Consider the following 22,775-nt stretch of genomic DNA (forward strand, 5'->3'; position numbering starts at 1 on the left):
GATAAGCGTAAAATGAAAACGGAACACCCTGTCCTTTCAAATAGTTGTGTTTGTAGAACATTGGAGTCCATTTAAATATTTATACTGGACAGTTTTTTTTTGTGAGAGAATATGCAAATCATTAAGCAAATGTTTTCGGCAATGTTTTGTGAGTTTTATCTGAACATAAGATTTATATGTCTACCAGACTGAAGTTTTTTTTTTTGTTTGTTTCTTTGCTGCAGAAAGTTCTGCAAAGAAATAATGGCCCTCCCCCATCTGTATGCGGTGTGCATACTTACTTTTTCATACTGTTGGAAGTCTGCCTGCAGACAAATAGAAAGTATTGGAAGGCTGCCAAATATCACAGATGCACTGTATTTTGACGTGTGAGGAGGGGTCTCTGTGAGAAGTACAGACTGTACTTCTCATCTGAGGGAAGAGGAAATGAGAGAAAAAAAACACCTGAACAGGACAGTTGTCATGTTTCACAAGTTATGTTACACGTGCTTTACTTTTAGTTTTAATGTGCTTCAGCTGAACACTTTTTGAAGTTGTGGATTGGGAAAATACAGATGAGCTGATTAGGTTCATTTTACAAGGTCATGAGAGAAACAAAAATTTCTTTTAAAAGTATTTTCTTGCAGCAGTTCATTCATAGAGTAAGATCATGTGATGCAAGATCAGAGTGGGGTAAGGTGTAGGTGGTAATATGTTTGAAGTAGGTGGCATTAGGACCCAGAGGAGTCCTCTAGGTGGGGGATGTCCTTTTATGGAACACAAGTAGACAATCACTTCAAGAGCAGAACAGTACATTCTGTTCAGGCCTAGGACTTCTGCACTGTTTTTGAAAGACTTAATTGACAGGTCTGCTGAATGTTGAGCGGTACTTTTCCTCAGTTAAAGTGATGGAAACTCGAGACTGCACATAAACAAGGGCAATAGTATCTTCCAGTTTCTTCACTCTGAGAATGTGTTGCTAAAGTACATTTGATAAGGTTAAAAGTAGCACTGTAAATGGTTTGCACCTTATGCTGAAATACTATAAAAATAAGACACTTAAAACTATTATGTAATACAGTGCTGCTTTATAAAGGTAAAATTTCAGAATGCATGGGCCACTTGAGTATACAAAATAAATAAATAAATAAAAAACAGCATCATAGAGCAGGGATTGTGATTGTGCTGTCTTTGTGGGCCTTCTGTCTCAAGGCCCTCTCACCAGTGAGAGTCTGCTGTAAATGTGCATTGCAGGGGGAGGAGGGGTCCTGACTGCAGTATTAAAATTAATGAGAGGCAGCACAGCCATGTGGAAAAACACAGACGTTATTCCTGCGAACGCAGTCCTTCGCCCTAGATGTTCAATGCCCTTGCACTTGTGGGCTGTTAGCGCTGAGCAGTAACAGAAGGCTGCATAATGGAGGTTAACACACAAACAGGCTGGCTCCATTGTCTGGAGGATGCAACTCCCTTTGTCTTCTTTATTGTGCTTCATGATAAAGATAAACATTAAAAGGACAAAATATGCCCCCCCCCCCCCCCCCAAAAAAAAAAAAAAAAATTAAAGTGCTCTTTTACCTGTGAATACCTTATGCAGAAAGCATGCACATTTTACATTGTGTACATTTGTGTCTGTAACATGGTTGGAAACAGCATTCTTTACTAGTGTAGCTGTTTCTTGTGTCATTAAAATACATTACTGAACAAATCCAATTTTCAGCACACTGATAATGAATAGTGGAGGATTATGATTCAGTGATGTAAAAGGAAAAAAACAATCAGCTATACAAAAGTCATGCATCAGACATCACAGACTTAACTACAAGAATTCAGATGATTATGAAGATTCCAGGTGAGTGTTTGGAAAACATCTGTGCATTTGATAATTTACTTTAGGAAATTTTTAAGAATGGCATGAGCCTAAACTGATGGTGCTGAGATTGTCTATTAGCAAATAAACAATGTTTTCTTGCATAAATGCAGCTTAATGTATTTGTTGTTGTATGTGTTATTTTTCTCTACTGTGTGCTTGTGTTTGACCATTGTGAAGCCAAGGAAAAACACAAGGGCAGTTTTTCAGCTTAAGTATTTTTGCAAGTCATCTACATTCATTTTCAGTGTGGTTTTTGGTGAGATGCTTTGAATGGCTTTATGCCACTGAATTAAAATAATATACAAGACAGACACAGATGAGTGAGCACATGGAGATTGAAGTAATTTAAAATGCTTTTATTTTTGATAGTCAAAAAAACAGTAATTCTAAATGTGTCAAAAATACACACACGATATACATCTCTGACAATGTCATAATTACATTGATGTTACTGTTAAAGATTTCAGACAATTGCTCAATCACATGAAATATGGCAAAAAAATTCCTGAATTCTGTTCATCCAAATGTCTAAAGAGAGGTTCTACAAACCAGACCAATTGCTGTCAGAATGTAACAATAGATTTTTTTTTTTTTTTTACCAGTTTTAATCTTCAGTTTTCCTATGTAGATTTTAAAAAAGGAACAAGTGCTTAGAACCAGTGTCTGAGTATCCATTCCATCAGGAGTCTTCACCACAGGCTTCTGAGGTTAGAGAGAGGTGAACTGAAAACTCTGGTAACTAAGTAAACAAATGTGAAGGACAGGAACAGGCCAGGGCATGCCATCTCTCCCCACACTGGCAAACCCACCTCCCCCCGGGCTACTTTAAAAGCCATCGGTGCCAAAACATGTCGATATCTGAATATTTCGGGACACCCCCTAAGCAAATGTTCTAAAAAAATGATAATTTACAGAATTTTGTCACATCTTAAAATGCTGAATGGAAAAGCTTGCAAATGAATGGGCTTCTTTTATTATTTCTAACACATCACCAAATTCTCAATGTAATAATAGTAATACAAAAAATACCATGAAAAATTAATTTTACGTAGTTATTTTGATCAAATTTACTAAGGGAGTATCAACTACTTATAAAAGGACAAAAGAACAGGTGGCTGTGGTCAGTGCTGTATTTCAGATCTTTACTTTTGACACTTGTTTTAATGTCTTAATAGGTTCCCCAATCTTCCCTTCTTAAGCAGTCCGTACCTCAAAAGGCCCCAAGTCTGCTCTTTGTTTATGAAGGTGTAAAACCCAACAACTGTTCGATTGGTTTGTATCGCCACTCATCTGCTTCTAGCTCTTCAACCAAGCTTGCCAATTTCTCCATGCGAGATACCTGTTGATCTTGGAATAAGAAAATTAAGTTATCTACATGCACAATTTTCTACTTTTGAAGCTAAATAAAAATGGTGGTAGCAGTTCCCAGTACTCTACCTTATACTGAAGTTCATTACTGTCAGCTCTAATTACAATGGGGACAATTACAATTACACTATGGCTTTAACAAAATCCAAATGTTCACATGGATCAGCAATTCAATTAAATGATGTCTTGTTTATTAAAATTAATTCCATCAAGTATTTTCATCAAGGACAAAATTAGCTTAAATGATTTAGCTTTATTGCACTGATGTAATCCATTTTCTTTTAATTACTGTAATGGATCGAATTAAGAATACATTTTTCATTTTCAAAGACAAAGCAACATGTTTTATGAACACTAGGAGTACATACAAATATTCATTCTTTTTTACTGCTTTTGCAGAAATTGTGTCTTTATTGCCATGGAGAGAGACTGCCCAGTAATAAAATGGTTCCAACAGTTTAGTTCCATCAAACTGAGTGACACAAAAGCCGGCTGCCTCAGAAAACAGCCCCTCCCTTTGTGGGCTGGTTCTCTTTTGTTCTCTCAGGTTGTTTGTCTTGAATAGTTCCTGACAGAAGACTGCAGCCTAGAAAGTCTCTGCACCCACTCTTGAAAAGACACTTAACACTCACACATAAATGAATGAAAATCAGTATAGGCGATGCTCTTACCATGCTTCACCTGCTTCAGTGTAGATGCAACTTGGTAGCTGAATACAGACTCGCACAAAAATCTATCGGAGCCATCTGAAAGGCACAAAAACATAAGCCAGTGTGAGTGCTCCTATTAAATGTGTTTTAGCATGAAAACAAACTTTTCTCACACCACGACAAGCTCACATGGTAGCATACGTGGCCTGGAAAAAAAAAAATCTTGCTGTACTTGTGTAACATTAATAAAACAAGGCACGCAACCGACCATGCAAAACAACTAGACTAACCCTTCAGCTGGAAAACATGATTAAGGGGAGAAGAAACAACAAAACACCATTATGCAACCCTTGCAGTGCTTTTACTGTCCACAGTAAGCGAATGTGAGCCAGAGTCTGACACTGCAGTAGGGGATTACTGATGAAGACAAAAACCCGATGACGAACACAACAACCGCAAAACAAAAGGCACAGGGCTCATTCAGCCATAGGAACATCCACTTTGCCGTGTGCCGTCTCTTTGACCTTTAGCCACACAATGCTTCCCGAACCAAGCCAATTTAAGCACATTAATTAGAGCATTTGAGGCAACGGAAGCCGTAGGGGAGGGTACTGGCTGCCAGATGGGCCTCGGCCCTCCGCACACAGTCCCCCTTGTGCTCTGTTGTTCAGGCTGGCATGAGACGCGCACATTTGGGGGAGGATCACCGACTGGGTTTACTGGTGGGAGAGCACGTCCTCCTGGAGGCTGATGAGCTGATGACCCACATACAAGGGAACTGTTGGAACTGTACAAATTCATTCAGCAACTACAACAATCAACTTGTCGAGGGCTGACGGTGTAAACAAGAAATGTTCCACGATGGGGTTGTGCTCTACAGAACGTGGTTCTCCTGTGCTTAGCCACAAAACGTGAATTCTGAACAAGCTCTAGGCTGGAATGTGCACAAGCTCACAGTAAATTACATTGTTTGAATGATACCCACTGAGTTTAACTTATACAGTATTGGTTTGAACTCTGGCACACTGGTCAATGTTTCTGTAGTGGGACCAGTTTCCCCAATCCAGCAAGTGCTTGTTAGATTCAAAGGTTAGCAACTGCAGCTGCGGCTGCTGTGTGACAGACCTTCCATCATCTCCCCAGCTCCTTTGGGATAGGTGTAGAGGACTTTTCGTGGGGGAATGAGCTCCGAAGCACTGAACCCGGATCCAGTGACAGAGCTTCCGCTGACCCCCCCAGCCGAAGAGGAGGAGGAGGAGGCCGCCATCCCAGCACAATCTACCTGCAGACATCACAAAACATACATCTAGCTGTGATTGAGAAACCAGAAAAGTTCAAGTTACAGTTGGTGGCTGGCCAGTGGCAATAAAGGCATTGCAGTAACACCAAGCTGCACCACCCACACTAAGCGGTTTCTAACTAGTTAGGTATGTGTATACCAGTGCAGGGGTCCTGGGGACTCAGCATGTTTGCTCATTTCCATTTCTAGCTAAACTCTCGAGTATAACTGAGCAATGTATAAGCAGCTACAATTTTCATGACTGAAATGTGCTGCTGTCGGCGTGGTTGTGTTAACAGAAAGACAACTGTACATTCAACGTATATTTTAAATATGTGACCCTTTTACAAATTCGGCACAGCTGCCTGAAGTAAAATGAGTAAATTGTTCAATTACCAACGCCCCACTCAGCAACGATTGCCCCCGATAAAACTGAATACAATATATTTCTAATTTTACCACAAAAGTCACTCACGAAAACACCTTTACATGTGTTCTCCTGTTAGAACGAACACGTCTGTAATAAACAACTCATCTCCGACGCTTAAGTGACGTCAAATACAGACTGTACTCATTTACTGGCTCAATCAAACCTAATTAAGCTAACTGAGAGCCAGATCTGAAAACGCTCGTTTGGTTATAAAACACACTCCTGGCGTATGTAATGTGCAGCTAAAGTTAGCTGGTCATCTATCAATCCATGTAGTTCATGCATTTTATCCGGTGTTTAGCTATGGCCACAGAAAACAGGCTCACAGCTAGTGGTGTGACATGTGTGACTGGGAAGGTTTATGACGTGACGTAATCTAACTGACTAGCTGATCAATGTTACAAGATTGCTACATTGTCGTACTTCTTAACTATGCCGTTCGACTATCAGCGAACTAAGCTAACATGCCCAACAACCTGAAAACCCTCCACCTACTGTTGCTAGCGAACTTCTCTTACTTACTTGGCTAATTAACGTTAGCTAACTAGCGAGCTCTCACTGCTCATGACGTTGAGGCTTGGCCAGCTAACATATAACAATACTGCATGACCAATGTGTGAAATTGTAATTTAAAACAAATATAGCCCCCTGCGGTTAGGTAATAGAGGGGTATAACGGCAAAACACGGACACATCTAAACCGTTAATTATCAAATTACCTGTTTTCACCGAAATATTTCTTCATCCAACGAGAGACGTAGCCGGCTAACTGGCTAACTTTAGCTAACTGCCTAACAAAAATAACATACCAAAATGCTTTGCGGCTGCTGGATACAGGCTTCACGACAGGCTGCCGTGTGGCATGGAGTAAAGTTAGTTAGCCATGTCCATAAAGCTAGGCTACTAATCATTTAAGTATTAGAATAGCAAAACACCGATATTTAGCTTAAATATAACGAAAGTATCTGCTATCTTGGTAAGATTTTCAGGTTAGGCAGCTTGCTAATGTTACATGCCACTGTTTTGATTTATTCAAGCAAGTCAACGAATATTATTGCGTTAAATGAGTCATTTTCGCTGTGGCATTCTTGCTTTGAGGTTGTCGCCGTCACGTTTCACATGTAGGCTAATTAGTGGCTAGCAAGGCAGAAGTGAAAATCAATGTGCAGTTGTGACGGTGCTTGATTAGCAGACCACGTCTCCCACGTAGGTTGTTTGATCTAGCCAGGTGGTTATCTTAGCTGAAACGTTGTGATAACTTAACACATTAGCTAGCTACATGACTTCAAAGAGTGAAGCTGGTAGAACAAACTTGTTGACCTTTGTGTATGATTACTTTATCCTACCTGAAACATGAGATATGAACAGCTCTTAGAATTAAGTTAGTCTACGTAGCCAATTTCAGGTATTTTACAGACAGTTTTTGCAGCAAGTGAAAAGAGCACTATACAAATAAAATAGATTGTACACTAACTGCTATGGCTATGGTGTTTGTAGGGGAGGCTTCTTTGAAAAATGGATGTTTTACGACCGACTCTGATCAACATCAACGGCAGGATTTACAGGAGAAATGTTGTCAAAGAACAACTTTATCAAGAAGAAGAAGAAGATGAGGATTTTTCTTATTCAGGATCAGGTAGCAGAAAAAACGGCTTCGTTGCCTGCACAAAGTTACGCGTTACATATACAAATATGTTTAGAAAGACGATTTCATGCATCATTTAGGCCTGTGGATGTTGCAAATTCTGATTTCCGTGCCATGTTATCAGGATGTATGTCAGATGACTGTATGGTCATTCTAGTTTGAACACTACATGTATTCATTGGGTAAAGCCAAAGTTCAGTCATCATCTTCTGTATGTAACGTTGCAAACTGTAAACGACTGAGTTTGATTCGTTTGGTCTCTTTTCAAGTCACTGCCCAATGTACAGACGAACCATGTGACTCGATCAACGTGGAACAAACCGAGAAAGGCTACCGGTGTGCCCTGGATGTCCCCAGTGTCCTTTACAAGTAGGTACACAATCTATAGCCTTTAGTGCTCATTGACTTCAGTCTGTTTAATGAAAGTAATTGTTAGTTTTCTATCAATACTAATAGGTAAATAAGCCAGGTCCAAAGCTGACCATAAGAGAACATCATGTGCATAAAGTATGTGATTTCACCAGATACATTATTGGAAAGAAAGGAGAGACAAAGAAAAGACTGGAGTCTGAAACACGGACCTCCATCAACATTCCCAAGCAAGGAGTGGAGGGACAAATAGGTGAGAGCGGGGTAGGAACTGCACTAAGCTGAAAGTTATTTTCATCCAACAAAACAAAGCTAATCCTTGTACTCAAGTAGTGCTCCACCATTTTACTTGCAGCACTGTGCACTTTCTACACGTATTTAACAAAAGAAGAGAGAAAGAAATGTTGCTTTTCTTGATTGCTTCCTCGACAGTGATGGTAGTGATGTCAGTTATGACATTTAGCTGTTGTTATTTTTTGATAACATCTTTGTACTGTGGTATGACTGTGTCTCCATCTTGGCTCAGTTATCACCGGTCAGCAGAAGGCGTCAGTCACGTCTGCAGTGACACGCATAGAGGTGCTGGTGGAGAGCTTCCGGAGAAAGCAGCCCTTCACGCATTTCCTGTCCTTCCCTTTGAACCATCCCCAAATCCAGGAGCGATTCCTCAAGTTTAAAGAAGAGGTGTTGGAGCAGTGTTCAGAGGTAGTGAATGTTTTAACCATATAGAAAGGTGTAATGATACAAATTAAGGTTTCCAGTTTCAAATAGCTTCTGATGGCACTATGTTCAGCCTCACCAGTCTATAAACAAGGCCTGTAATTACTTAGGTCTTTTTTGCAGGGTTGAATATCAATTTTGGGGGAGGGACTATAATGTGTTGTCACCTCAGGTGAGATCTTTCCCTCTGTTTTCAAGGATCAGGGGGTAGACGGCAGCATCTTTCAGAACCCAGCCAAGCTTCATCTGACCGTTGGCACCCTGGCTCTTCTCAATGACATGGAAGTGACCAGGGCATGTGATCTCCTTCAGCAATGCCAGGGGTTCATCCAGTGGGTCCCAGTCTGCTAGTTTCAGTCTAGTGGCGCAGGAAGAGACAACAGTGCAGAAGTGAATCTGAGAACTCTTTGTGTGTGTGTTTAGCATTCCGGCTACTATGACAATAATTACCGGTTACATGTATGGAGCTTTGACTTAATAACATACAGCATCACCAGTATGAGTGATTAATGGTGGCTGAAATTTGATACAAAAAAAATATATATACTGTAGAAACCAATGGACATATTTTCAGATGGTCTCGGAGTTGCTGGACTCACTTCCTAACTGTGTGATCTGTGACTTCTCAGGGAAATCACTGGAGGAAAGCCTCTTCCCTTGGAGGTGGTGGGGATTGAGTACATGAACGATGACCCTGCCATGGTTGATGTCTTGTATGCCAAAGTCCAGGTCAAGGATGGATCAGACAAGTAAGCGCTCTATCCGATCCCTGGTTTTGAGCTTACTCTGCTCCAAGAAAGAGACTATTTTTCTGTACTGGGATCTCATCCAGTTCTCTGCATAGTTCTTTTGCAAACCCAACAATGTCCTGTTCGTAGAGCTGGTGTTACAGCTTTAAACACTTTTCTGTAAAAGGTGATCTAATGAAATGGTTAATTCAGCTGTTGTTACTGAGCACTCTGTGCTGCCTCTCTGCTCTCTGTAGGCTACAGGTCATCGCGGACCGGCTAGTGGAGCACTTTGTCACAGCTGGGCTGATGGTCAGGGAGTGGGACCGAGTGAAACTGCACGGCACTGTCATGAACACCCTGTTCAGAAAGGACCCCTCAGGTAGAGGTCTTCAGAAGGTGCAGGCCACAGACCCGCTGTGTTTGTGACTTCTCATTCAGCATGAATCGCATGTTATAGCTTTGTCTGTCGCACTCAGTTATGGCCGTCTATTAAAATGCATTATTCTCTGTGCTCAAACAAGAGACAAACAGCTCACGCTAAAAGCAGTGCCCAGGTAGCCTTGTAATTACTGACAGATTCAGCAGGGGGCTACATTGAGCTGCTCTGAGTGTGTTTCTTCGACCACAGCAAATTAGTCATCTTTCATACCTCATCGATCGGATCACCCCTGTTTTAGAACCGTGATCCATACGCAATGCTGACAGGAGACCAAATTACCAATTGAAAGGCCACATTCTGAACAATAACAAGTGCAAAACAACATCTGCGAGCGATGAATTCTCCCAGTTTGGCTGCGGCTCTGTTTACGGCCAGAGGAGTAGCATGTTTTCAGCTGGGACAACAATGGGCTCATTCATTTGGAAATGGATCAAGTCCAGATTCTGTTCGCGAACATGAGGTTACACAGAGCTGGCTGGCCACAAAGCACAGAGGAGGGGCTGGTCAGAATGAGCTGTGTTTACCGCAGAGGAACAGGGGATGTTTTGATTGAGTGGTTGTTTTTTTTTTGTGTCATCGCGTCTGTTGACATCAGGACATCAGCATTGCTGCTCTTGATTTGTTGGAAGAGCACGAATAACACAACGCTACCCACTTCCGTCCAAATTGCTCCTGATTTGGACTCTGATAAACACGCTGAAATAAATGGCAGATTCTGTTTTGATTCAGCCAGCCAAGACTATATAAAGGCACATCTCAGTAACATGAAGATTGTTTTCAATCAAATATTTTCTGTTTTTCAGCTGAAGACAAGGGCGGTTCAGGGAGGCCAAACATGAATCATCGAGAGGCTTTTGATGCACGGAGTATATTAAAGGTCAGAGGAAAACAAATCAGCTTCTTCAAATGAACTGGCATTTCAACATCCCAGCACAAATGATGACTTGCCTACATGTACCGTGTGGAAGCTAATGTAGTGCAACCTCATTGTACTGCCTGCCCTCTGGTGGTCTAATGTGAGAAATATTAGTCATGTGGAAAAACAACTGCCTCTCCTGAAAGGGTAGTTACAATAAAACTTTCATGCTTTTCCTTGCCTTTTTCATAGGGGTTATCCATACTGAAGAGCTCTTAATTTGGATTTAAGACTGTTAACCTTATTTGAAAGCCTTTTTGAGTTTGGTAGACTACTTCAAGCTATAACCCCCATACAGGTCTCTTCTGTTTGCTCTGTAAAAAATACAGTTGAGAATGGTGTTTCAAACACTCCACACTCCAAGCGTTCACCAGGTTTGGACTGCCTGCTCTTTTTACGTTGAACTGGTTTGCATGACTGGCTTAAATGGTTCAGCTCAGCAACCTGTGCACGCTTAGAAGTCTCACCAGGGGATTCGAAAAAAGTGTGGCGGGGAGGTGGAATTCACATGTCTGTTCATTGCTCATGAATATGAGAGGGGGGGAATGCCACACGCTGTCACGGAGGGGCCGGAGGTTTCTCTCTGCTTTTCAGTATGCGCACAGCAGGGGGACAGATTGTTACATTTTTAGGTTTTTGGTAAAGTTACCCTTTCACTAGAAGATATTTTATTTGTTTACAGACACAGCCGCAGCCCTGAATGATATCTCTCTGTCACTTTCACAGACTGGGGCAGGTTATATAAATTTCTCCTGGCCATTAAAATGGCAAAAGCAACCTAATGCAATATATCAATATATAATATATAAACAGAAATGTATCAGTTCAATGGCCACATTGATTTAACAGTGCAGTACTGTCTGTGAATGTTAGTTTTTGTTACCCCCCACAAAGCTGAACTCAGGAGGAGGGAGATATCTCTCTGTAAGAATACCTGCATCACAAGTCAAAAAGTCATCTCTATTCCGTAGAATGCAAAATTCAGCATGTCTGTTTTCCAGTCTTAGATAGTGATGATGGTTTTATGTGAGCTTTTAAATCAAAGCTCTCCGTGTTTCCTTTTAAATTCTGACTGTAAAATATACACTGTAACATACACATTTTAAGGAATTTTTTGTCAAGTGATTTTGAAAAGACTGAAATTGATACATGCAGCTACCCTTGAGTTGTTCGACTCACTGCTGTGTGTGAAGTGGTCCCATAAAAGCAATATTCAGTTAATTTATCGGGATGGTAAATTAGGCAAAAGAACTTGAGCAGGTGGTATGCGTCGTTGCTCTGTTAGGTCTTTTTACATCAGCTTAGATTCATAAACACTGGTGAGAGTCTGTAAAGACGGCAAAGGGAGATTTTGGGATCCTGCTTTACATCGAGGGGAAGTGTCACTGGAGAGCCCCAGGATTGTGTTCAGTAGGCAGTAACCATAGTAACGGCATGTTTGTGCGAGACGGCCCCCTTCTTGTCATTCTGTGGCCGCTCCTGGAGTCGAATCCGAGAGATGTAATAGCTAGTATCTGTAACGGGCTCGGAATAAAAAAAAAGTGCCAGCGGTAGCAATCCTGTAAATAGCCGCCGCATTTAAAAGGAATACAGCTGGGTTGATTTTAGCCATAATCAATGCCTTTCAGGCTGGTGTTTCACATGATTGTTTTACACTTGGGTGGGCTCGTGGATTGGTCATATTGTTTTTCATCGCTTGGGTGTGTTCCAGTAGAACAGCCAGGTTTGATTTCTCACACAGAGTATATTGCTGTAGCACATATATATATATATATATGGACAAAAGTATTCAGCCGCCTGACCATTACATATATGTATGTATGTATATATATATATATATATATATATATATATATATACTTTAATATGGAGTTGGTCCCCCTTTTGCAGCTATAACAGCTTCCACTCTTCTTGGAAGGCTTTCCACAAGATTTTGGAGTGATTCTGTGGGAATTTGTGCCCATTCATTCTGTATAGCATTTATGAGGTCAGGCACTGATGTTGGACGAGAAGGCCTGGCTCACAATCTCTTTTCCAGTTCATCCCAAAGGTGCTCGATGGGGTTGAGGTCAGGGCTCTGTGCGGGCCTGTCAAGTTCTTCCACACCCAACTCATCAAACCATGTCTTTATAGTCCTTGCTTTGTGCACTGGGGCACAGTCATGTTGGAATAGAAAAGGGCCTTCCCCAAACTGTTGCCACAAAGTTGGAAGCATAGCACTGTCCAAAATGTCTTGGTATGCTGAAGCATTAAGATTGCCCTTCACTGGAGATAAGGGGCCTAGCCCAAACCCTGAAAAACAGCTGTGGCCAAATACTTTTGTCCATATAGTGTATATTCAGTGTCAACATAAGCCCTGTGTCACACTGTAAAAATGAAGCCCTGTGTCTGTTTTTGTTTTTGATTCACTATAGAGGTTCGGCACGTACCATTTTGGCGAGTTTGACCTGAATGCGGTCCATATCTCGCAGAGGTTTTCCACAGACTTCTCTGGTTACTACACCTCGTCTGGCCTCATCACCTTCTCGTGATGACATCCGCCTCCGCAGACTCTGACTGGTAAGAAAAAGCAATTCAAGAAGCCCTTTCAAAGGCAAAATGATGGGCTGTTTTCACCATGGAAAAACTAACCTTCAGTGATGTCATCTATACTGCAGAAATATGTAAAGCCATTTCAATTTTTTTTTACAAGATTTTAGTGTGTTCAAAACCCCAGCATAATTATTTAGTAGAGCTGTACTGTAGCTGTAATAAAGAGTTTACCCTTTCCAGGCATAACTGCAATAACAGTAGATCACCAACATATTATCCATGCATGGTTTCTTAAAAACATTTGTTTCATAGAATTTGTTTTAAATGGAGTTTCCTTTAGTTAAGAGCAGTGTTTTATTTGACCAGCAGGTGGGGCACAACCAGAAGGGCTGTTCCCAGCTACCTTGGAAACTGGCTAATGAATAGAGCACATGGCCATGCAAGAGTCCTAGAGGACCGAGTTATAAAAGTAGTAGCAGAGTCTGTCTGAGACTTGAACAGAGTCCAGATTCTTATAAATATACTTGCTCTGCCATGCTTTGAGTTGAATTCAGAAGTGAACCGATGGTCAATTAAGAGCAGGATTTTTCACTGGAGGAAACAGAAGGCCATCCTGGATCCCTACTGCTTTCATATGGGATGAATCATGTGTCGAGTCAGTGTCCTTTAACACTTTGTTCCAGCAGAGTTTTTTGTACAAAATTCATGGAGATGAATGTAAAATTTCCAGTTTAGAAATCAAACAGAAAATTCCCACTCAAAATGATTTTAGTTTATTTGATTTACTGTGAATTTGTATTGTATCATTTAGAGTGAGGTAAAACAATTAAACATACAGTGTGGAAACAGAACTTCAATATCTATTGTTGTAAGTATTAGACTGCAGTGTCTCATTGTTTATTCAGATATTGAAAATTTTTGTCTTTATGGAGGCTACAAGATCTGCAATACAATGTATGCAATCCTCATGCTTTATCATTTTACAGGTATTTTTAAGCACAAATACTACAGTTTGTCATGTCATTCCTAACTGTGGATGGATATTTCTCCCCTTAGCCTGTGAATTCATTTGAGATTAAGATGGTGCTGTTGAGGGAAAAGCTTTGTCTGAAAAGCTGAAGGCGTAGGCTAATTAGCATAGCAGATTGTAATAAGAGAATAATGTGAGTTGGAGGAGATTCTCCATAACTGCATATTGTGTAAATTTCTATTCCATTTCATTGCATAGTGTGCATTGTTTTCCCCATTTTAATCCTGCTGGCTCATTCTTCTTATGGGCATCCTTAAATGCAGAACGCCACACCAGTCCTGGACATGTGGTGTTGTCAGGAATGGACTTGTGCGGTTTGAGCCGCTGACCCTTCCGAAGTCTGCGTCAGCTGCGAGCGAGTGCACTGTTGTGGATCGGCGTGAATCGCGGTTGCTCTGATGCAGTGTAGCAGACGCCTTCTCGCCACCCCGCGGTGCTGGCCTCTGCGAGGGCGGCCCCTGTTTGGCATGCAGGAGAGGGACGCTGGGTCACCGTTCGCCTGCCTCTTGCTGCCCAAAGCCAGTCTCCTGTCACCACTCCTCCGCTCTCGAGCTCGGGAGTGTGATTCCGTGCCACCGGCTGCTCTCTCTACCCGGCCACTTTAGACGGGAAGTTTTTCCTCAGGTTGTCCTCCTCAGAAAACATGAGGACCGCTGCCATGAGGCCTTTAATTTCGACTGCGTTCAAGTGCAATTCAGTTTTTATAAGCGGCAGCACGGGTGCTTTTGACAGGGCCCGCTGAGGTTGCATCGTCAAACAGACGTGTTCGCAGCTGAGCCACATAGATTAGTGGGTTTTCAGATGAGTTTCGGGGAGCATCACTTTTCTGCGGGTGGCCCAGACTGACCTGTGTTTGCGTCAGGATCCAGATTGATGGTCTATCAGCTTGGCACTGCCGCATGGATTGAAACATTCAGAGTGAAAGACATTAGTCACCTGCCCTGTGAGAGGAGATGGATTTCTCTGACCGAGGTGGGTCATGCTTGGTATCAGTGGAGAAGACTGTGTTTCTAACTGAAAGGGAGTCTTGAAAATGTCTCTTATCAGGATTGGTAAATCCACATGATTTTAGTACACTGGTGAAAGCAAAGACATTGCCAACACAGTGTGTTTGCAGATTGTTTTAAAACAAGCTTCCATTAGCAAATACAATCAGTTTCATAACTTAGAGTTTGATAAAAAATCAAAAATACAAAGTCAAATGAAGTACCAGGCCCTCTTAAGACGCCACAGTACATAGACAGGTCCGTCTCCCTGACGTCATGTGAGCATAGGGTGCCAAGAATGGTGCCACCTTGTCCTGGTGGAAGGAAGTCAAATTTCTTCCGTTGCTGCAGACTCCCAGTCCTTGTCAGCAAACGACACAACACAGACTTGAACACAGGTCAGATAAGTAGGACTCAACCTAGCCACCTGAGCCACTCAGGAGCCCTGCAGCTTTTTAGTGGAAATTTTCCTATGCACAGTGAGCGTCTCCCTTTGGCTTTGTTATTTTTGGATATTTCGTCTTTTGGTCCTCGTGGGCAAGGTAATCCGATTTTTTAATTGTCCATTTCCAGCACATCTCTAGCCTCACTCACCTCTTTTGGATAAAGAAAAAAAATTACCCTGACGTAATTAGGTGGCTGTTTGCTTCCTGTGGTTAGATGCAGTAACGATGACCCTAGAGGTTTTCAGGTACTCTTGTGTCCTTTTTCAATACACCTTGATAAATGAGTTGTTGGTTTGTGGAATTATTACATATGCAAGACCAGTACATTCCTGGTTTTATTTGTTCCCTCTATTTCTCCATTTTTAAAAACAGTGGTGGTGATTAGGGCTCCATCATTTTGACAGATTACATGTAAAATTCATGGCTTTGTTTTTGAAGTGCCATGTAAGTAATTTTGATAGCTTGTCATGATAAAATAGCAGTGTTACGACCTCTTTGAAGGGTTTGGATAGGGAAAGCATTATGCCTGGGGTGTGGCATATTAGAAGCTTGTATTACACACTAGAGTAAAGTAGAGCAGACCACTGATCAAGCGTGTTCTGAATACAAAATACAGCAAAATACAAAATGAATCATTAAACACTGTGTACATGTGAAACGTCCCTCCTGCTGCAGCTTTCCCGAGTTGCAGTCAAATCCAATTGGAAAAGCAAACTCTTCAGAATCAGCTGTAAGCCTGCACACAGCCTGAGTTTTCTCTGAGGAGAGTCCAGCATGATCTGGGTGGGAGGGGGGTTGCTGCAGCATTTCAACAGCAAGAGTGGCACCAGGCTGCAATTTGCTGATGTGCTGAGAGCAGGGGGAAAAAAAAATCTGCCCCTCCCCCATATGATGAGAAATCACCTCCAAACATTCACCTTTCCTCTCTGCTTAGGAGAGCAGAAAGAGGCAGCCTGCGATCTGAGCCAGTGTTCATTTTTGAAACAGTCTTGGTTGAGGCCCGCTTCGCACTTTCAGGCGGAGGCAATTAGAATACTCTGAAACGGAAAATGCAAAGTGCGTCGGCTTCAAAGGAAGGCAGAAACTCACCAAAATGGCAAAATTAATTTGGAAATAATCCATGACATCCTTGTGAGAAAACGGATTATGCTCATCAATTTTAAATAATGCATAAATAATGCCTTCCGTTTCTGGTAGTGCACAAACTCAGAGCAGCTATTTGCCTCATGTTCATGCTTGTGTTGTGAATGATGCGCTTTTGCGAGATGCTGCTGTGTTCACGATTGAAGAGTATTTATAATTTATGATTATGACTTCACAAGCTACAGGAACTGGCCCTTGTTTCAGTGTCAAAAATTCAATGCAGTCCTAACAGTGCTGTATTTTTTGTTAATATTTGGTTTAGGTCATTACCAGGCACCCTTTGGACAGCATAATGTATAAGCCCTTACACATCTTTTGGAACACATACACAATGAAATGATTTAAAATGAATCAATATAAATCTGAATTATATCAACATTTTACACATATTAAGATGTAACTATAATTTATATGCAGGCAGGTATATTTAAGATTAAGAACTGAAGGCACTAAATAAGTCATGAGCAGATGTAAAAAAAAAAAAAAAAAAAAAACACAAGGGCAAGAGAAATTCAGAAGAATTCAGACAGCTGTGTCTTTAGGAGGCAATGGGAGGTAGACTGCACAGCTCTAATGTTGTGTTCTTCCACATCTGTGGAGCCAGAGAAGGAAAAAGGAGACTTGGCCATGGAAACGTTTGTTAGGCTGTTGATGCTGATGTCGGTAGATCATTCCTTCATACAGTCCCTGGTATCTTGAGAACAAAATGGAGTTGAACAGCTAATGCAACGGTGTGGAAGAAACGCTGCGAATCGGCTGTGGAGGGCTCTGCGATTGAGCCATGTGAGCCAAGCGAAGACGAGTCAACCTACGCTCAGGTGTTCTGAATAGAATGAGATGAAGGAGTTGGAAGAATATAAGGGTTTAAATTTAGACTTAAGATGGAGGGAACGCTTCCAGGAGATGCATTAACATTTACTCATTTTGAAGATGCTCTTATTAAGAGCAACTTACAATGTGAGGTGTGTTAGTGATGCACAATAGACAAACCAATATCACAGGAAGCCTTAAAATCAGAATGGGGAGCAGAATACAGTGTTTACTTTCTGCATTGATGTGACAGGCAGCCCCATAGGAAGCAACAGGACAGCAGAGAGTAGGTACAGAAATGGGAGCTGACCCCAAACAGACTGTGGGACACTCCCATATTCCTCATTAAATTCTCCTGTCCACTCCTGACTAAAAACGCCCCTGCACACATCCTTCACAAAACACCCTAAGGGAAGTCTGATGTGTCTTAACATATGTCTGTCAGTGTTGTTAGTCGTTATAAGCATAGTGGTATGCTTATATGTTGCTCTTGTCTATACGACTTTTTATTATTTATTTTATAGCCGTTACACGCTGTTCTGTTTCTGTTTTTGTTGCTCCTGGCATATGTGTTGTATCTTGCTATGATAACCTTGTAAGTCTTTTAAGTAAGCAGGTCACATCTGTCAGATAAATAAAATAAAATAATAATCCAGCAGGGAGATGGTAATGAGCAGCAGACCACACACATTTTTTCTCATTAGATTAAAAGAAATAAAAGATATGAGAAAGTGAGAGCCACATGACAATGTATTTCATTCGTCAAGCAAAGTAGTGGTAATGAATCCTGTATATTTTTATTTTTGATAAATAAATTGTTTCAGCAACATTTCTGTATACTTTTTATTTTCAAAACGATTTCATGATGGTGTTAATGTAGACTTGTGCATTTGCAGTGTAATTCAGATGATGACCACTTAATATTAAATTAACTGTTTCCTTTAGGAGATCAAAAAATATCAACTAAGGCGTGTTATATATTACCATAAACGCTAATCCAAGTCAAATCAAGTTTGGTCCTTCATAAAAATGTGAGCCATTCTTGGATGCATCTTGAAACATGAAAAACACTTGACCTTTAAAACTCCAAAAATGAAATATTTTCAGGCTCTACACGGTACCCGCCTCCTGATTTTGCTGTTAATTACTTTTTAAGGTCAGGGTACATTCTATGCATTAAGTCCTCTCCCTTTTAGGCTCATAATGGTTTATGGTTCATCAAACATGCTGTAGCTTTTCAGCATTTTTGTGCAGTTTTTGAGGAGATCAAACCTCATGAAAAAGTCACTGGCATGGAGCTGAGTGAATGTTGCCCCTTTATAATGTTGAACAGCCATTTGAATGCTAACAGTGTATTACTTTGGGTGTACCTCAGGTCAGTGTTGCTTTAATATAACTAATGAATGGGATTTTTAGCAGAGAGTGGATACTGCCATCTCTATGTTCCAGATGAGGTCCAGGATAAGGAGAGACGAAGTAAAGGGGGGTTAAGGTACCTGAAAGGTGAAAAATGGATACCCATCGCCAAAATAGCAGTACACACTCTCTATTTTCACGGCACTCAACAGTACCATCCTAAATGGTTATAAAACCACTTGCCTCTGTGCAGCACAATGGCAGATTGAATCATTTTTTTCCCCTTCTAAGACTGCCACTGACGGCAGTCCTTGAAATTCTCACAATGACCCGTTCATTACAGACATAAATACAAGGTGTAAAGCTGGAGTGGAGCAGCGCAGACTCTCCAGGCTGATGCCGATTTCACACGTTTTGCCCAATCCATGTCTGACAATTCTGATGTCGATACCCATGTTTCGGGGAGTTTTTTTTTTTTTCCTTCTGCAAGTACTGAAATGTATGGCATTTTCCCTGTTAGTGTTGAATTGTTTTTGGAGAACGCATCTAGCTGAGGATGAAAAACAAAATCAATGCAAAAAGATGTGATGGAATACAACACTTTAATCAAGCTTGAAATAAAAGCAACTGTATAATCTATTGGCCATTACTGGCTATTTCATAGCGGGTTGATTACAGTGGATCCAGCTGCAAACGGCATTGTACTAATCTCGTGTAACAGTAAACAAGGCTGCCTTAACACATTGTAAATAAAGGAGCATTGTCATAGGATACCATTTTTTTCTTTTATGTCCTCCTCTAAGTAATTTATTCAATGAATTTAACGGGAACAAGCTATGTGTTAACCTCGTACATGTTGTAAAATGCAGTTGAAATGGCTGGGGCAGTACTCAAGCCACTGAATTCCTGTGCATTGCCGAAGTTTTAAAATACACATCTAATACACATCTGAGTTTCTATGTTGTTTTGTGAAGTGTTTTACCATCACAGTTAGGCATATGGTTTCATTTATGGCTTGTAATTTTTTTTGAACGCTACTTCATCATGCTGTTTGAAATGGAACAGTTGCTATAGGAACTTAAGTGACACACTGTGTTTTTGGACAGCTACTGAGCTGAAAGCTGGAAGTATCTGAAAGCTGGAAATACCTTTTAGCCTTTATTGCTTGACTTACTCCTTATATTTCCGATTCGGCACTAGTGTTTAAATATAGGATTGTAAAACCTGGATGGCCCTCCTGCATGTTAATGACAGAAGTCATTAGTGTTTCCATCATACCCTGCTTCCATTATCCCTTGTGCCCCTTCGGATTGATCCCACAGTAAACAGGTATTGACAGCCCTGGACATCCTGCAGGATCGGTAGCTTGAATGATGAAAAGCAATGAGAGTCTAACTGCATGTGATTTTACTGTGTGTGCATAGCATTCGTTCTGCGTGGGCATGTCAGTAAACAATTGTATTGCTGATACAAATAATGATACAGCTTGAAAAAGAACCTGTAGTGGGCCCTACTGTGTACAATTCTGTTGATGCCCTAAGGCTTAGTTCCAAAGTCAAATTTGTCAAGATCTCAAGATCTCATTAGTCAAGGATAATGCAAACCTTGCTGGATCAGGGACAAATAAATTAAAAATAGAACATCAGTAACTTATGGCCTATTAACAGTGTCTTTCTCCCAGACCAGGCTTGGTTGGGTTTTTTTAAAAATAGCCAGAAATAGATGATTATCTAAGATATTTCAGTGGCCTCCTTGAAATCCTGGGCTGCTGCAGTTTCTGAACTTATTGACTCGTACTCAGACTAATGGGGATCTCTGTAGAAGTAGATGTTGGTTTGATAATGGGTTCATTCCAGTAAATTGTCCTCCGAGACCAAGGGAGTATTTCAAATTGTAGGGTGTGAAACAGTCTCGCTCGTTGTGCAGATTAATTGAGAGGGGGAACTGTACGATACGCTTCCTTTGGTGTGCTAGCACTGCAAATGAAGACGCTATGTGACAGACATGAACAAATGAGCTGTGAGCTCCTTTTAAGATTTTCGTTTTTTTTTTTTTTTTTTTTTAAATCTTAACGCACAGTTTAAACACTTTGGGTAGCCTCACTATCATTGAGATGTTAGGAGCGTATTGGATAACTGGTGAAAATGCAAAAACATCAAAAAAAAAAAAATACTGAAAATACCTGCTCATTTTGATAATGCTTAAGTGGGGATTTTGGATGACTGCAGTAATTCCTGCAGCTGCCGTTTGTGTGGTCCTCCATCACGTATTCCTGGCACACACTGAACGCTGACCCTGTCAAAAGCAGCGATCGTGCTGAATTTTTTTTTTTTTTTTTTTACCAGCCGTCCCTCCTCCTCGTAGTGTCACACCGTTATTCCATTACACGTGTTGTTTGATCATGATTTATGCACCCAGTTAGGTTCTTGCCTTTTTGTGTGTGTGGTTTTTTTTTTAACATTCTGATTTTCATGTCTTGCAGGTGAAGGGCTGCGTCGTATGTCGACCGCTGGGCCGGCAGCTTCCAGCATGCGTCAGCGAGAGAGAGAGAGAGAGAGAGGGAGAAGGAGAGAGAGAGAGAGAGAGAGAGAACATTTGCTATGCAGCGCGTCTCACCAGCTTCCTGTCACCAAGGACTGTGCTGCGCGGCAGGGAGGTGGCCCGGTGGCGTGCTGGGCAGCACATCCTGTCAGACGCTTCTTTATTGCACGGAGCGCCAGCATCCCCCTCTGTTGAACGCATAGCGCCAGCCCGGGAGAGCATCCTTTCAGAGCCTTAATGGGAGACTCATTCAGATTCACTGAATCTCAAATACATTCAAATCTGAGCAGCTGCTTGTCACCCTGAAATTTTGTGCCATTTACATTCTGTAAGATTTATTTTCTCTTTGAGCCCCAAGTGTGAATTCTGTAGTCTGAAGATTTTTCATTTTTTTTCACCCAAAAATGGGCATTTGAGTAAATGAATTCAAGCTTACAAGACTTTGCATAAATAAACAGATGATTATGCAAAATCCTTGAGTTGCTAATTAACATCAATCTTTTTAAAATTCAGCTGGCCAGTGACTGATTAATTATTATGTGCAAATGTGGCTCTGCCTGCATTATAATGAATTGACTTGTGATGGTTACATTTTTTTATACAGTGGTCCTGGAAAATGTCTCTGGCACATGCTGTGTTTTATTTTTGCTTTTCACTTAAATATGCTTTTCATGATAAGCTATGCAGTCAGTTGAGTTTGCCACTTGATATTTTCGCATGATTTTTTCCTACATGCTTGTTTTGGTAAGAATGATGGTAGGTTACCGTAAGTGATTCACTGGATTTACAATTTATCGGATTGTATAGATAGTCACACCTCTCTAAATTCAATTTTCCTGTGTGCACTCATGTATGTGTTTCAATAGAGGTGTTTTTTTTTTTCTCCCCCACTCTTTTATGTAAACTGATTACATTTGCCGAATAGATTAGATTGCTTCTTTCGTGCTCTGCCTTTGGAGGGGAGGACACAAAGATCCTGAGAGGAGGGAAAAGATGACATCAGTTAATCTGGCGTTTCAATTAAAGGCGATCCTCCGTCGCAAACCTCGGGGACCAACGTGCTGGAGAACGATAGGCATAATGGAACCGTTCCTGCAGAGAGCCGGCACTTGTGCACACTCTTCCTCCAAGGATGACTGACAGAAGGAGGGGGGGGGGAAGAGTTTTCTAAGCCCACATCCATATTTGAAGTACCCCCTCTTCCTAGAATGCTTGCAGGTATGCTTTTTTGCAGCAGCAGCAGCATGCGAGTGCTGTACTTAGCGCAGAAGCTATGCATGCACTCGAGGGTGGGACAGCATAAGCAGGATTACTCCAGTGTTGGCTCCTCATGTATTAATACTCCCCATACATCACCATAATCTCCCAAATATGCTCTGACATAAACAGCTCTAAAAATAGGTTGCTTCTGATTCACAAAGCTGTTTGTCAGTGGCGTGCCCCCCCCCACCCCCCACAGGGAGCAAGAGGGCTTCCCATCCTGGTCATGGTGGATCGTTACCCAACATGCTTTGCATTGTCCTGTCAGCTCAC

At 41.3% G+C, this 22,775-nt stretch overlaps 2 protein-coding genes across 4 annotated transcripts; one reads left to right on the plus strand and one right to left on the minus strand.

The window, feature by feature from the left end:
- Window positions 1-2,320: 2,320 nt before the first annotated feature.
- On the minus strand, window positions 2,321-6,385 carry anapc16 (anaphase promoting complex subunit 16). The gene is made up of 4 exons (XM_036547003.1): window positions 6,298-6,385; window positions 4,996-5,152; window positions 3,892-3,966; window positions 2,321-3,199 (listed from the first exon to the last, which is right to left on the minus strand). Exons 2-4 carry the CDS (start codon window positions 5,135-5,137, stop codon window positions 3,090-3,092), a joined length of 327 nt encoding a protein of 108 aa, XP_036402896.1. The 5' UTR covers window positions 5,138-5,152; window positions 6,298-6,385; the 3' UTR covers window positions 2,321-3,089.
- Window positions 6,386-6,409: 24 nt separating this feature from the next.
- Window positions 6,410-21,592, plus strand: ascc1 (activating signal cointegrator 1 complex subunit 1). 3 transcript variants are annotated; one of them, XM_036546981.1, is made up of 11 exons: window positions 6,410-6,567; window positions 7,076-7,214; window positions 7,493-7,592; window positions 7,748-7,845; window positions 8,119-8,297; window positions 8,511-8,644; window positions 8,942-9,061; window positions 9,298-9,422; window positions 10,286-10,359; window positions 12,813-12,957; window positions 21,184-21,592. In XM_036546981.1, exons 2-10 carry the CDS (start codon window positions 7,094-7,096, stop codon window positions 12,927-12,929), a joined length of 1,068 nt encoding a protein of 355 aa, XP_036402874.1. In that variant the 5' UTR covers window positions 6,410-6,567; window positions 7,076-7,093; the 3' UTR covers window positions 12,930-12,957; window positions 21,184-21,592. The 3 variants fall into 3 exon arrangements, with proteins under 3 accessions (XP_036402874.1, XP_036402867.1, XP_036402884.1); XM_036546974.1 differs by having other exon boundaries at window positions 6,412-6,554; XM_036546991.1 differs by lacking the exon at window positions 6,410-6,567 and adding an exon at window positions 6,691-6,806.
- The last annotated feature ends 1,183 nt before the right edge of the window (window positions 21,593-22,775 follow it).

The sequence above is a fragment of the Megalops cyprinoides genome, chromosome 1 (genome assembly GCF_013368585.1).
Source record: "Megalops cyprinoides isolate fMegCyp1 chromosome 1, fMegCyp1.pri, whole genome shotgun sequence".
NCBI classification, from domain to species: domain Eukaryota; kingdom Metazoa; phylum Chordata; class Actinopteri; order Elopiformes; family Megalopidae; genus Megalops; species Megalops cyprinoides.

Excerpts from the sequence above, each read along its gene's own strand:
- anapc16 (XM_036547003.1), bottom strand. The coding sequence starts at position 5,137 with ATGGCGGCCTCCTCCTCCTCCTCTTCGGCTGGGGGGGTCAGCGGAAGC. Across the intron at positions 3,967-4,995 it reads AGCTGGGGAGATGATGGAAG|ATGGCTCCGATAGATTTTTG; the intron begins GTCTGTCACACA and ends TGTGCCTTTCAG. Across the intron at positions 3,200-3,891 it reads ACTGAAGCAGGTGAAGCATG|ATCAACAGGTATCTCGCATG; the intron begins GTAAGAGCATCG and ends TCTTATTCCAAG.
- ascc1 (XM_036546981.1), top strand. The coding sequence starts at position 7,094 with ATGGATGTTTTACGACCGACTCTGATCAACATCAACGGCAGGATTTAC. Across the intron at positions 8,645-8,941 it reads CAATGCCAGGGGTTCATCCA|GGAAATCACTGGAGGAAAGC; the intron begins GTGGGTCCCAGT and ends GTGACTTCTCAG. Across the intron at positions 9,062-9,297 it reads GTCAAGGATGGATCAGACAA|GCTACAGGTCATCGCGGACC; the intron begins GTAAGCGCTCTA and ends TGCTCTCTGTAG.